Source organism: Triplophysa dalaica, chromosome 7 (assembly GCF_015846415.1).
Source record: "Triplophysa dalaica isolate WHDGS20190420 chromosome 7, ASM1584641v1, whole genome shotgun sequence".
NCBI classification, from domain to species: Eukaryota; Metazoa; Chordata; class Actinopteri; order Cypriniformes; family Nemacheilidae; genus Triplophysa; species Triplophysa dalaica.
Window position 1 is genome coordinate 851952 of NC_079548.1, and position 13473 is coordinate 865424.

The window sequence follows — 13473 nt, forward strand, 5'->3', positions numbered from 1 at the left end:
CCCCGTGGGCTGTTCCGTCTGATATATCCTCATGGCAACGGTTCCCACACATGGTAACCCATGAGCTTCTACAGGTGGGCCTCCACCTCGCGGTTAACTACCCAGTCCACACTTTCCATGCGTTCTCCTCCAAGGACGAGACCATACCTATATCCACCATATTCCTCCCCTTCTCTGGTTAAGAGTTGCGCTCACCCGGTGTAAACCCGAGCCAGACGGGCTCTCGCCAGTAGAGAGCTAAGGCCCTGTCTGTGAAAGGTTTCTGGTCAGGACTGTACCCATCTTTCTCCAAGAAAGCTCTGGAATCCTCCGACCACCGGTTAAAGTTTCACGAAAGCTTCAAGCTGACACGGCCAGGCCTGCAACCGCCGCTTCGCTAGAGATTGTAATGCTATACAGCTTTGTGGCATTTTCCATAGGCAACCCCATCTGTCGTTCTGGACACAACGTCGAGAGTCCGACAGAAAGGGAACGTCTTGGTTACGTATGTAACCTCAGTTCCCTGATGGAGGGAACGAGACGTTGTGTCCCATATGCCACAAATACGTATTGTATTCGTAGGGGGTCAGTTGTGGTCTAGTGGTTAGAGAGTTGGACTCGTAGCCAAAAGGTCGCTGGGTCAATTCTCAGTGTCACCAGGAAATGACTGAAGTGCCCTTGAGCAAGGCAACTTACCCCTGTTTGGTTGAGCTTCAACCATCAGATAGTCAGGAAGCTAAAATCCCTCCCCCGCCGTCCCTCTCCCCTCTCTTGTCACCAGAGGTGTCAAGTAGCAAAGTAAAAATTATTCCTTACCTTACCTAATTAGAAATTTGGGGTATCTATACTTTACTGGAATAAATCTTTTTCAGCCGACATTTTACTTCACTACTAAAAAAACTTGCGCCATCCGGACAGAGTGAATTTGATTAGCTCTGTGCAAACACATACACAAGTAGCACTAGCAAATGGCTTTCAAAAACTCTCCATCTAATTTTAAAAAGTATATTAAGGGTAACTCAACTGAAACAGGATCCTTTCTAAGCTCTTTACTTTGGAGGACCACAAGAGTCTTGTGTAAATTAATAATGCTTTTCATTGTTTAATAACTAATTCTACAATAAAAATAGGCATTAATCCATTTGTTTTTAACTTAATTTTTTAATTCTAATATAAATAGGCGAAATGATAAAGTCATTATTATTTATTGTTCTAATGAAAACGTGAATGCAAAAATATTTTGAAAGCAAAACATGTAATTTGTCAATTCTTGTAATTCATATACAGAGAATTTGCAATGTGAGCATGCCCAGCCTTTAGCACGCCTGGCAAACAAATTGTGCCACACGAGCAGTTCAAAGAGCAATATATGTATATGTACAAACCCGATTCCAAAAAAGTTGGGACACTGTAGAAATTGTGAGTTAAAAAGGAATGGAATAATTTACAAATCTCATAAACTTAAATTTTATTCACAATAGAATATAGATAACATATCAAATGTTGAAAGTGAGACATTTTGAATTGTCATGCCAAATATTGGCTCATTTTGGATTTCATGAGAGCTACACATTCCACAAAAGTTGGGACAGGTAGCAATAAGAGGCCGGAAAAGTTAAATGTACATATGTACCAAGTTAAATGTACATTCTTTTCCGGCCTCTTATTGCTACCTGTCCCAAGTTTTTTGGAATCGGGTTTGTATATGTATATGTGTATATGTATACAAACATGCAGATTTATTGTACATTAGTCAACATTTGAAGAGTTTTGGGTATTGGTTTTAAGACAACTATTATGAAAGGTTTTGATCCTCTTAAAATTTTGACTAGTGTAGTTTGATGGTACAAATCAAACTGTGATGGCACGGGGCCTCAAAACATTGATTTTGGAAATTACATACATTTTGATCCTTACATGTGCCACCGTGGTGATTACCTGGTGCATGAATGGCCAAACCGTCTCCAGTTGAGTAAGCAGCTTATGCCAGCGGAGTGTGAAGACTGTTGTGCATTGATCAGAGCAACTACAGGGCCACAGTGCAGCAAATCACCAGCAACACGTTAAATGTGCCCATTTTATGCTATAGTGATTTGTTGCACTGTGGTCCTGCGGTCCCTGTGAAAAATGCACAACAGTCTCCCCTCTGACAATAATGCACTGCGGACATAAAACAAGTCTGTGCACCACTTTAAATGCATACTCTATATAGTGGCACATGAACAACCCACAAAGCCCCATGCCATCTCTGTTTGTCCGTTATTAAACTTTAATAAATCTGCAGCTTGGGAATAGGCAATTTTGCCAAAAAATTACAGCTGCATGAAAAGTGTTCATCCTGTAACCTGTGGACATTGGTTTATCTTCTAGGTGACAGTAGCTGTGAAACTTTGTTTTATGACCATGAGTGACATTATAGTTTTGATGTTCCATGGCAAAAAATGCCAGCAAGTTTTACGGAAAAGTAAATTCTGATCCACAACTGCTAGTTGGAGAAACATCCGAATTGCAGTAGGAAAAGAAAGAGAAGTTGCTTGTAATGTTTCAAAATAATGAAAGTGATGTAAAGACAATCTATGGCTTAATGACTTCTTCTTACACCTCTCAAAGAAACAACATCCAATCTGGAAAGGAAACCAAAGATTTACTTGATGAGTGGCCATATCTTTTTCAGCCAGCAGGAATGAAAGCACACTTTAAAGAGCTCACTGGCATTGACATAAACAACAGCTTTGAAGAATCTGCTTCCAGTAAGTTCAGAAGAATATTGGAGTACTTTCAATTTCAGTGTACAAAAAGAGCAAGCAGAGCAGGGAGAATCCTCACAAAGTATAGAGCTGGAGGGGATCATGTTTGTGGGGCAGTGATGTTGCTGCTAGACCACTTTCTTGTGATGGTAGAAGACATGTCTGTTCCAAGTGATATATGCTCAGAACAGCTTCCAGCAACACCATGTATAGTAGTGTGTGGTGGGTATTATTTACTATGATCTTGCAACACAATAAATCCTGGTTTCGGGTGACCAGAACTCACATTCTGTTAAATACTATGTCTTACTGACTTTGTGTTTGTTCAAAGGAGAGAACCCACTGACAGCTAGTGTGTACATGGTAGCAGTAGACCAGATGATTGTAAATGACCATCTTTTGAGTTTTACAGAAGCCCTGTATCTGATGTTCTCTCTTTACTATATATTGAACATCAGTTACCCTGTAGAACTGGGAGCCACACTAGAATTCTTGCAAAGGTAATTCATAGACTGCATTCCTTTGGTTAAGAAGCATACAACAATTATTTAAGGATATTGTTTGTGTTGTGTTTTAAAGGTGCATCTTTGGGATAAATCCTCATAAAGGTACCAAGGTGGAAAAGAGAGAGAAAAAGAGAGCGTACTCTGTCAATCCCAGAGTATTGAGTCTGACGTCAAAAATTGCTGCATTTGACTGGGGAGAGTAACATTTATAGAAGCTCTGTTGTCTGTTGTGCTCCAAAGGACAATCATTTTTATGATTAACTCCAATAAATGTGATGTAATTGTCTGTGGCCAAAACTGAGAGTATTTGGTTAAGGCTTGTTGCTGTTTCTGCTCTTCTTTTGGTTTGGGTTTTAATTATAACTGTTTGTGTCCCCACAGATGTGGTCTTTCAGAAGATTGACATTTCGCTGAAGAACAGGACAGACCGACTTTTTGTAAATCAGTGCAGCGCTTTGTTCATTTTGTGATGTGATAAACTTCAAAATTATCAGAGTCCAGGCCCAGTGTTTTTGTTTATTTTAAATTGAACTCATTTGTGTTCTGAAACATGCTTTATCCATTTTCCCCATGTGACATGTTCAGAATTATCAGAATGCAGGTCGACTTTTTTTTTAATTGAAGAAATTTGTGTTCTAAAACATGACTTTTGCTGGGAAGTGTTTTTCCATTGTTTGATCTTGAAGGTTTGCTATATAATAAAAGCTGAAGTTGTTTACAGCAATACTCTGGCTACCATAATTTATTTTACATATAACATTTTACAAAAATGTGTGTTTCAAGAGTATTTTTAATTTGTTTTTTATCATTACTTCTGTCACACAGTATACAACGATGTCCCTGTACATTTGGTTTAAATGGGGGTGCACGCCGAAGAAGTTTGAGAACCAGTGGCTTATAGATTTGGCTTTTTTGTGATTAAAAAAAGGCATTTATTTGCAATGAAAATTTAGGAAATGTTTGAAAAGTGGAAATAAAGTGCTTTATTAAGAGAAGAGTGTTTATTAAAAATAAAGTATTTATTGGGTAGGCTTAGGGGTCAGTGTAGAAGGGCTTTTAAAAAGAAATTATAAATATAATCATTTTCACTCTGATAATTATTGGATGCTAAGGTGCAACTATCTACCAATATAGATAGCATCTAATTAGTAAATACACTTACTGCAAATTTGATAATTATATTTATTAAATGAAAATGATTTACACCTAATGTAAATAGCATTATGTAAAAATGCTGATATTGTCACTTAGTGAAAATAAAAATATATCTGTATTCTTCTTAGTGTAAATAGCATCTACAGATGGTTATTTTAGATTTTGATATGGAAATCACAATTAGCTTACCTTAACAATAAATGGTTTTCCAAAAGTGGTGTAAGTGGGTTGGACAGGAGTGTGTGTTTGGATGACGATACCAATAAGGGAAACGCATACTCGAAATATGACCTCTTTAACCCCCGGAGCTGTGTGGGGAGAAATTAGGGTAAGGTGCCTTGCTCAAGGGCACCACAGTCGCAACACGCCAGCCGTGAGACTCCAACCGGCAACTCTTGGGTTACAAGCCCTACTCTCTAACCACTAAGCTACAACTGCCCCCATAGTAATAAAATGCTCTAACAGCAACAAGAGAAAACTGATGCCTTTAAAGATTAAAAAAATATGATTTTATAAACAACACAGTCCAGCGGTAGATCGCCTCTTTAACAAACGAACGGTAGGCCTATGTATGACATGTATAAAAACAATAGTAAGCTAAACACTGATTATAAATCAAGGAAACAACATAGTACATTGTGTAGGATCATCAATGAAGTTTAGAAAAGATGCGCAACTTAATCTAATGTCTTCAGTGGCACAGGCACTAGTGTGGAAGCCTCGTTTATTTGATGCTTGTTTCAAAGTCCTTGGTTCGAATCTGTATTTTATACCTTTTGGTATCACAAATCACATCGAAAAGGCATTTATTTTCAACAAAAATGAAGTAGAAATAAAGTGTCTAATTAGTGTTTAATAAAACACTTTATATTGTATCCTGTTAATGTATACAATTACCGATATGCGAACAGAATCTGCCAAAATATAGCATCTGATTACTATTTACACTTATTGCAAACTATCACGACATTTACATGATGTAATTAAAGTATATATTTGATTTTAGTGTAAATCACAACTGTTGCTTTTTGCACTTAGTGCATAGTCACTGCCTAAATCAACTGGAAAAATGTAGGCTATGTTTGGTGTTAATGTATGCATTTTTAGTGGAATTTCACTGTTCTGATGAAAATGTGATATGACTGTGAAATTCTACTGGTATTCTCTGTAAAACTAAACATTTTTCAACTCTGACCAAAAAATATACAGGAATGTTTTTTTAGGACATGTCAGGATAACAATATACAACAATTACTGTTATTTAAAGAAAAATGTAATTTTTTGCAGTAACAAATTTAAATCGTTAAAAAACAGGGAAAATGTACCGTTTTTTTTCTGTAAAAATACATTTATTTTTTACAGTGTACATGAATTATTTATGACCAAAGAAAGTATGTTCTATTTGTTGAAGCCAAACAATAGGGTCAGTATAAACGTGTGCTTCACAGTGCTGTAATGTCCCACAGTTTGAGAACATCTGAGATCTGAAGTCAACATCGCATCTCAGAGCCAATGGACGGACCTGAAGGCCATGATTGATGGTTATTACATAGACATTTTCTTCTATAAGGCTTCATAAATTTCACTGACCCTGGGGGGCGGGTACCATCTTTTATTCAACAAGAAATATTACAAATATTGTTTAATTCAACAACTCTTTGCTGGATTCAGAGTGCACCTGTGGCATTGTGAAGGTGACATTTGGCCATTCATTCCCTTGTAAAGGGACAGTGATGCCTTATAGACCCTTCAAAGAGTTCATTTCAACGGCTCAGCCCTTCAAAAGGATGCACAAGTCACGGGAAACTGTCAGGTTCAGGTTCATCACCTCATCAGAAGACTCTCATTGGACGAATTTAAAAAAAAACTTGTGCGCTGCTTTTGAATTCAAGACGCACAAAACACGGACATGTAACGCATCGTGTGGTCTCAAAACACAAACTGACTACAAAAAACATCTTTAAAAGACGCATCACAGACAAAAACACGTTCGGTTTCAAGGAGCTTTTTCTAGACCTCTTGCCGACAAACACCGTAAGTCTGTTTAAATACTTTCATGCTACAAATATCGTTTCCTGTTTACTTTCGTTTTCTCACGAGGCAACATATTTAAAGTTAAACATCTTTCTGAAACGTCAAAAGCATCAATCTGAGAAGAATACATTAAATACAGAAACGGAAAACTTTTCATCTTTTGAGATTGCTGAAGCATGTTTAAAGGAAAGAAAGATGAGGAAGAAGAAGAAGAAAAGCAAATGAGGCGCAGAGATTACGAGGAAAAAGACACAAAAGGCTTCAAATGTGTAAAAATAACACTTCATCAGGTTCTGAGTCTGATGATGGTTTTGGACATGAAAGCAGATATGAGATTGAGAACTTTAGTGATGGAGAACACAAAACCTGAGGAGATCATAACTGTTTCAGAACATGATGTCTCTTCATCTCTCACACATCTCTGTCAGATAAGATCAGATCTGATCACACATTGTGTACACTGGATACGACGTGTGTGTGTGTGTGTGGCTGCTTTTGTATCGGTGTTTAGGGACAACACTGAATGAAGCTGAGACATTCGAAAGACAGTTTTTAAACAGTCCTTATTTACCTTTTTTTAAATAATTTCCGATATGGTATAAAAATTCTGCTTCGTGTCTCACTTTACCGGATAATAATACTGGATATGATTACGTCATGTTTACACAAACTCTCTCGTTATGCCTTTTTATGTGAAACAATTTACAATGAAGCAAAGAAGTCATTTAAAGATCTGAAATCAATTAAATATAATGTCTAAATTGTGTAAATGTAAGTAAAACAAATCTGAGTTCTACTTGAATTCACCAGAAATATTAATTATTTATTAAAACTATAGTTTGTAATTATTAAATACTTTTTTCATTACACAAACTTAAATGATACATGTACATTTAGAGAAATTAACTGATGGATGTCCCACTGAAAAAATCTGTAAAGTATTTTAAAATATCTTATTAAATTAAGCCACATATATGGAAAGTAATGAAGTAAAAGGACTTCTTATCAGGATGGTTATTTCAGTTTTAATCTGTATTTCAGATTGATGATCGATATTATTTATTTATTGTCAGAAACACATTACATTATACACTTGTAAAATCATATTTTGTATAAAAATTATCTACATTCTTCTTACATAGCTATTAACAGAGACATGTTATAATGAAAGAAAATACGGTAGTAATAACTAAACTTACATCCCTAAATACTCGCTAGCATTCACCACCAGTGGGTCTTCTAGACTGTAAACGGGGGGGGGGGGGGGGGGGGGGTATACTGTGTAGAATAACCTGTATTGATTAATTGAACTGTGCTCATTTGTCCTTGAAAATGACAGACCATTTATTTTAATTCTAAGGCAGAAGTGCGTTTTATCAAACATTCACCCCATAAATGTAAGTTACATTTGATCTCATTTCATTAAAAATATAATTTCTTTAGTGTGTTACGTTCTCTGGCAGAGCCAGAAATAGGAGTGACACCCCTAGAACCAGCCCTGTTCACCACGAGGTTCACTCGCCACGTGCACACAGAGGCGGAGCCAGAGGGGTGTCCTGGGTGGCACTGGACCCCTCAGACATCTGATTGGCCACCCCGAGTGCCACCTCACATTTTATTGGGCAGTTTAATAATGATTGACATCTCATTTCACCACTTGCTGAAAAAGCGTCTGGTGCCGCGCGCAGCTTTCAAATTAATCAAGGACAAAAGTGATGCGAGTAACTACTAGTAAGAATAATGAAATTTCGCATATAAGTTTAGCTTAAGACTAGACATCGGGATTTTGTTTGCGGAAATCATTTTGAAAGTGAAGTCGCTGTATGGGGGGCCACGGTGGCTTAGTGGTTAGCACGTTCGCCTCACACCTCCAGGGTTGGGGGTTCGATTCCCGTTTCCGACTTGTGTGTGTGGAGTTTGCATGTTCTCCCCGTGCCTCGGGAGTTTCCTCCGGGTACTCCGGTTTCCTCCCCTGGTCCAAAGACATGCATGGTAGGTTGATTGGCATCTCTGGAAAAATTGTCCGTAGGGTGTGAGTGCGTGAGTGAATGAGTGAGTGTGTGTGCCCTGCGATGGGTTGGCACTCCATCCAGGGTGTATCCTGCCTTGATGCCCGATGACTCCTGAGATAGGCGCAGGCTCCCCGTGACCCGAGGTAGTTCGGATAAGCGGTAGAAAATGGAATGGAATGGAAAGTCGCTGTATGAGTAAACATGAATGTTGGCGCTACACGGGTTAATCAGAAAAGAGAGATCGGTTTCCGGTAAACATTGTGTTTAACGTTACATCTGTGCTGTTATATACACATAAACAGTGCAGTGCCAATACATTACACTATTTACCTGTTTACTTAATGTAGGCTAACGTCAGCTACAGCCACCACCATAGTTTTAATGTTAAGCTAACTTTGAAATTCTTAAACTATTTATCTGGTCGTGATACTCAAAAGATTACCTCAATTGCAAATAGCCTGTTTACATATCATAAAGGGTTAATAAAATACAGCCAAGTTACTCCATACGGCCAGCCATGTAACGAATCTAGTTGTGTGTTACGAGATAGAAACTCTGACAATTCATAGTATGTGCATATATTTTTTTAAGCCAAATCACGTTACAAACACCTGGTTAAGTAAATTATTATTTCTCTTTTGACACCTAGAGATGCGCAGATGAGCTAAAATGTCTCCCGCATCCGCTGCTTCACATAAATGATCCACCCGCACGCATAATTTTCTCTGAAATAGATATCCGCACCCGACCCGAATCCGATCGTCACTTTAATTACACAGTAAATTGTTAGCACTGTCTTTGTCTGTAAATGCTTAAATCTAATCTTTCGATTTAGCACATACATGATGTACCATATAAGAGGTACCAGTCTTATGGCTTTCATATACATACAGTGCCTCACAGTCGTTGCATATTACATACCCAGCACTTGATTCATCCTTGAACCACTTCGCTAAAACGCTCCCACACGGTACTTTTCTTTCCTACCTTTTGTTTTGTTTTTCTTTCTCCCTTTTTAAATTTCTCTCGGATCAGTTTTGCCCCCATATCTTCTTTAAGAAATAGACCGTCATCTACCGCCGCCACGCGCGCATTTCTTTTAAATTACTGCAAATTAGCGCCTGCTTTAAAAGGCATTTAAAACAAATTCGTATTATTTGAGAAATTTTGTTAATATTGTATATGATATCATCCAACCGCAATTAATCAGAATGCATTTTTTTTATTACCCGACCCGCGGATCATCAACAGCGTCCGCGGATTTAACCGCCATCCGCGCATCACTATTACACACTGACTTTCTGCATGGTCTATGGACCCCCTGATATTGCCTTGGCCACCCCCAGGACACCCCATGAGAGAAACTCGAGCTCCGCCACTGTGTGCACACCCGATCCACTGAATCTATTTACATTTACCTTCAAACGTACATATGACACAGAAATATACCCCCCAGGTAACATATACGGGTGTATAAAAAAAACATACAAAGGATATAAACACATTCTTGGCAATCCTGCTGCTTTCGTGTATGGGCGTTTTTTTTGCATTGCCTTATGGCAAGCTAATGGTGTCACAATTATGCCATAGATTAAACATGTTTATATCCGAACAGCGTTTTTGACAGCGTTTTAAACCATATTTGCACCTCAAAATACGATATCACTATTCCAAACGACTCCCCGATGGAGGTAAACAAAAAACAATCATTAAAACAGATACCTGTATTATCCCGTATCCAGACTGCTGGCATCCTTTCCTGCTACCTAACGTGGGGTATAATATCACAGCATTCGAGGACACAATCATCGGTGGCCGCCCCAGTTGACCAGCACCCCGAAACCACAAACAAACCTCACAGTAGACTCACAGACACGTAATAAACCTTCACCCATCCACCGACACGCCAGCATTGGAAAGGAACTCAGCAGCCCCCCTCACACACAAAACAACCTACATTTATTACTTCATTCACCCACACGCTAACACAAAACAGGTGTGTGTGTAACCCTATTTACGAGGTAGTAATAATGTACATAGGTTTAATAGTCTAGAGTAGTCGTAGAGATTTCAATAAATACAATTTGGACCAGAATCAGAAGACGCTAAATTGTTAAGAGCCTAAGAATTGAATATCAATAAAACATGCCACACCAGAATGACAGTTTACGCAACCTGTATTAATTTCACAGGGTGGAACATACATACAAGAAAAAACACATTCATGAAAAATAACAAACTAAAATAATAAAGTGCGCACGTAAATAAACCCCTCTCTGTTCAGTATCATTGAGCCAAGTTGATCCTCGGTTCGACCTGCCTTGGTTGAGAGTTCAGTTTCACCGTTGGGGCCCTTTTATTTTACTTGTGATAGTGTTTGTCCTACCACCATGAAGATGAAGAAGGTGATCCTGGCAATCCGTCTAAAGCCAGAGTCACAAACACGGTTGGCTCGCCACCCAGCCACCCGGACTGGGAATCTATGACTCGCTGTGAGAACGCCTGGAACGTTTGGATCTATATCACTCCGTGGAAAGGATCACTGCACGATGTTTCCAGCTCTTTACCAAAACCTGACCTATAAATAAGGCCAAATCATTTCTTTCAATTACCATTCAGTGAATAAATGGACTGCTACAGGCTTCCACAAAATAAAATGAGATAATATTTCAGTACACCTATAATGCCATATAAAAATATTTCTCTCGTTGTACAACAGCTCTTATGTTTCTTCTCAGGTATCAAACTATATGAATTTCTCTAGTATCAAAAGTAAATTTACATAAATTGCATTCTTCATAAAGACACATGTCAAATTCAGGTTTTATGAAACCTTATGATAGTAACATTAACAGTATGAAAAATAAAACTGCATGAATTGCATGTAAACATTAATCAAATTGTATCACTTTAAATTAGAGGCATTAAGACAGTAGTGTGCTTATTTATCCCCCTCTGCACCGGTAACAGTGGAAGAATGCACTAAAAATATTACCTCTTTAAGCTTCAGTGACCACAATAAATTCCACAATTTTTAACATCATTATTTAACAAACTATTTAGCAACAGTATGAAAAGTTAACATTTCTTTTTATAACCCACAACCGAAATAACTTGATGGTTTCAAAGACAATAACCAGTATATCGCTAGCCTATTGTTGCTAATTGCCTTTTTAACATATGCACACAGCAGGCCCCACACCTTTAGCTTTACACAATGAGCACCTTTGCATTGATTCACCCATTAACACAGATTAACATAGATGCTAGCGAACTCATAAACTCATCAGACTAGGTTTAACACAAAAAGGGCAGCAAAAGCCTGGTCTGTTACCATGAATATTAGCAAACTCAGATGCCTAGATAAACAACTCACCATTTTAACGGAATTCACTGCCTTTAGCTCCGTGACAACAGTGGATTCAGGCACAGCTTTCGTTTACACTCTAAATTACAATAAAGTATAATCAGTATAATCCATAATGATTACAGAACTTGTTTAATTTACTTCATATTGTTTTATCCACCTTACCAAGCAGATAACGCAACCTCCTATGCTCGAATGCAAGCGCCAAAAGAACGTGCAGTGACGCGAAACTAGAGGTGTAACCGTAACGGAGCCTAGCTAGCAGCTGATTGGTCAGCTCAGTGCCTCGTAGAATTTACCCATTGGCTCACTGACAAATGCATCAAAAATCCAAAATTAAAGTTAACCCTTTCGTGACTGGGTTAGACAGCTAATTGGGGTTTCTCATTATTTAACCTGGCTACACTCTCCCCCTTTGAACTCATGTACGTCCCTGTACATGGCAATGGTTGAACTGTTTGTATCTCAGGGTACAAAACAGAAGGATACGAGTTCTCACCCTCACTTAAAATGTCAGCCACAGCTGTAGTTAACCCCTGAAAGAATGATTTAACAACTGTGACAAAGGGGTTTCCAAGTTCAGTATATTCAAGTCTCTTTGATGGCTGACGGTTTCTCTCTGATCTCCTAAGTGTTGTATCCATTATTTCCTCTTCTGGTTCTTTACTTGCATTGCGACTCATATCCTTTTCACTATTTAACATGTCAAGGAACACTGGAAGCTGCTCAATTTGGATGTCATCATCAAGTAAGTTTTGTTCCTCCACAGGGTTTTTACTATCAGGCAAGTTACTTTCGGTCATAACGATTTCATCAGCTTGTTCATCAAACATTGCTCTTTCGGTAAGTAGGTCATCAGTGTCGTAGTGGTGACAGTTAGGATCATTAAGTGTGAGGGGACTGTCTGAGGCACCATTGGACATATCAGGTGGCTTGTTAACTTCAGCAGTGCAATCTACATTTTGAACATTCACAGGACAATTGCCTGGAGGTTCAGTATGCCGTTTATCCTGCACAGTAAGCATGGTTGGATTAGGCTGCACTAGACTGTCATGGACTGTGGTACACTGAGCATTTGGGGGTTCTCTGAAATAGTAAACAGGAATGATTTCATCTTCATCGTCTGAGAAATTATTCTCATCCACAATAGGATTTGCACGGGTGGCTGGCCTGCGCCTTGTGGGCTGCTGGTCAGACGTCTTGTTGACCTCTGTAGTCAGGTAACCACATGGAAGGAGTAAGTCCCTATGCAGTGTTCTCAAAGGACCATCCTGATTTTCAGGTTTGACTGTATATACGGGCAGGGTACCTGCTCTCCTCACCACCACGTGGACAATTGACTCCCACTTGTCTGAAATCTTATGTTTTCCTCGAATGCGAACGTTTCTGACCAATACTCTGTCTCCAGCTTCCAAGTCCGAAACAGTCACACGCCTGTCATACCTCATTTTGTTCTTGTGTGCTATCTTTGCAGCATTTTCAATTGCTATCTTGTAGCTGTCTTCAAGTCGTGACTTAAGGTTTTGCACATACTCTGCATGTGATGTTTGCTGACCCCCTTGCACTGGCAATCTAAACGCCAAATCAACCGGCAGACGAGGCTGACGACCAAACATCAGTTCATATGGTGTGAATCCGGTCACCTCATTCCTGGTGCAATTATAGGCGTGGAC

The 13473-nt window shown here is 38.7% G+C and overlaps 1 protein-coding gene across 4 annotated transcripts; it reads right to left on the minus strand.

The window, feature by feature from the left end:
• Positions 1-10440: 10440 nt before the first annotated feature.
• LOC130426247 (uncharacterized) lies at positions 10441-13265 on the minus strand. 4 transcript variants are annotated; one of them, XM_056752920.1, is made up of 3 exons: positions 11966-13265; positions 11810-11879; positions 10441-11006 (listed from the first exon to the last, which is right to left on the minus strand). In XM_056752920.1, the coding sequence occupies exon 1, from the start codon at positions 13246-13248 to the stop codon at positions 12163-12165; it is 1086 nt and encodes a 361-aa protein (XP_056608898.1). In that variant the 5' UTR covers positions 13249-13265; the 3' UTR covers positions 10441-11006; positions 11810-11879; positions 11966-12162. The 4 variants fall into 4 exon arrangements, with proteins under 4 accessions (XP_056608898.1, XP_056608896.1, XP_056608897.1 ...); XM_056752918.1 differs by having other exon boundaries at positions 10441-11011; XM_056752919.1 differs by having other exon boundaries at positions 11810-13265.
• Between the last annotated feature and the right edge of the window lie 208 nt (positions 13266-13473).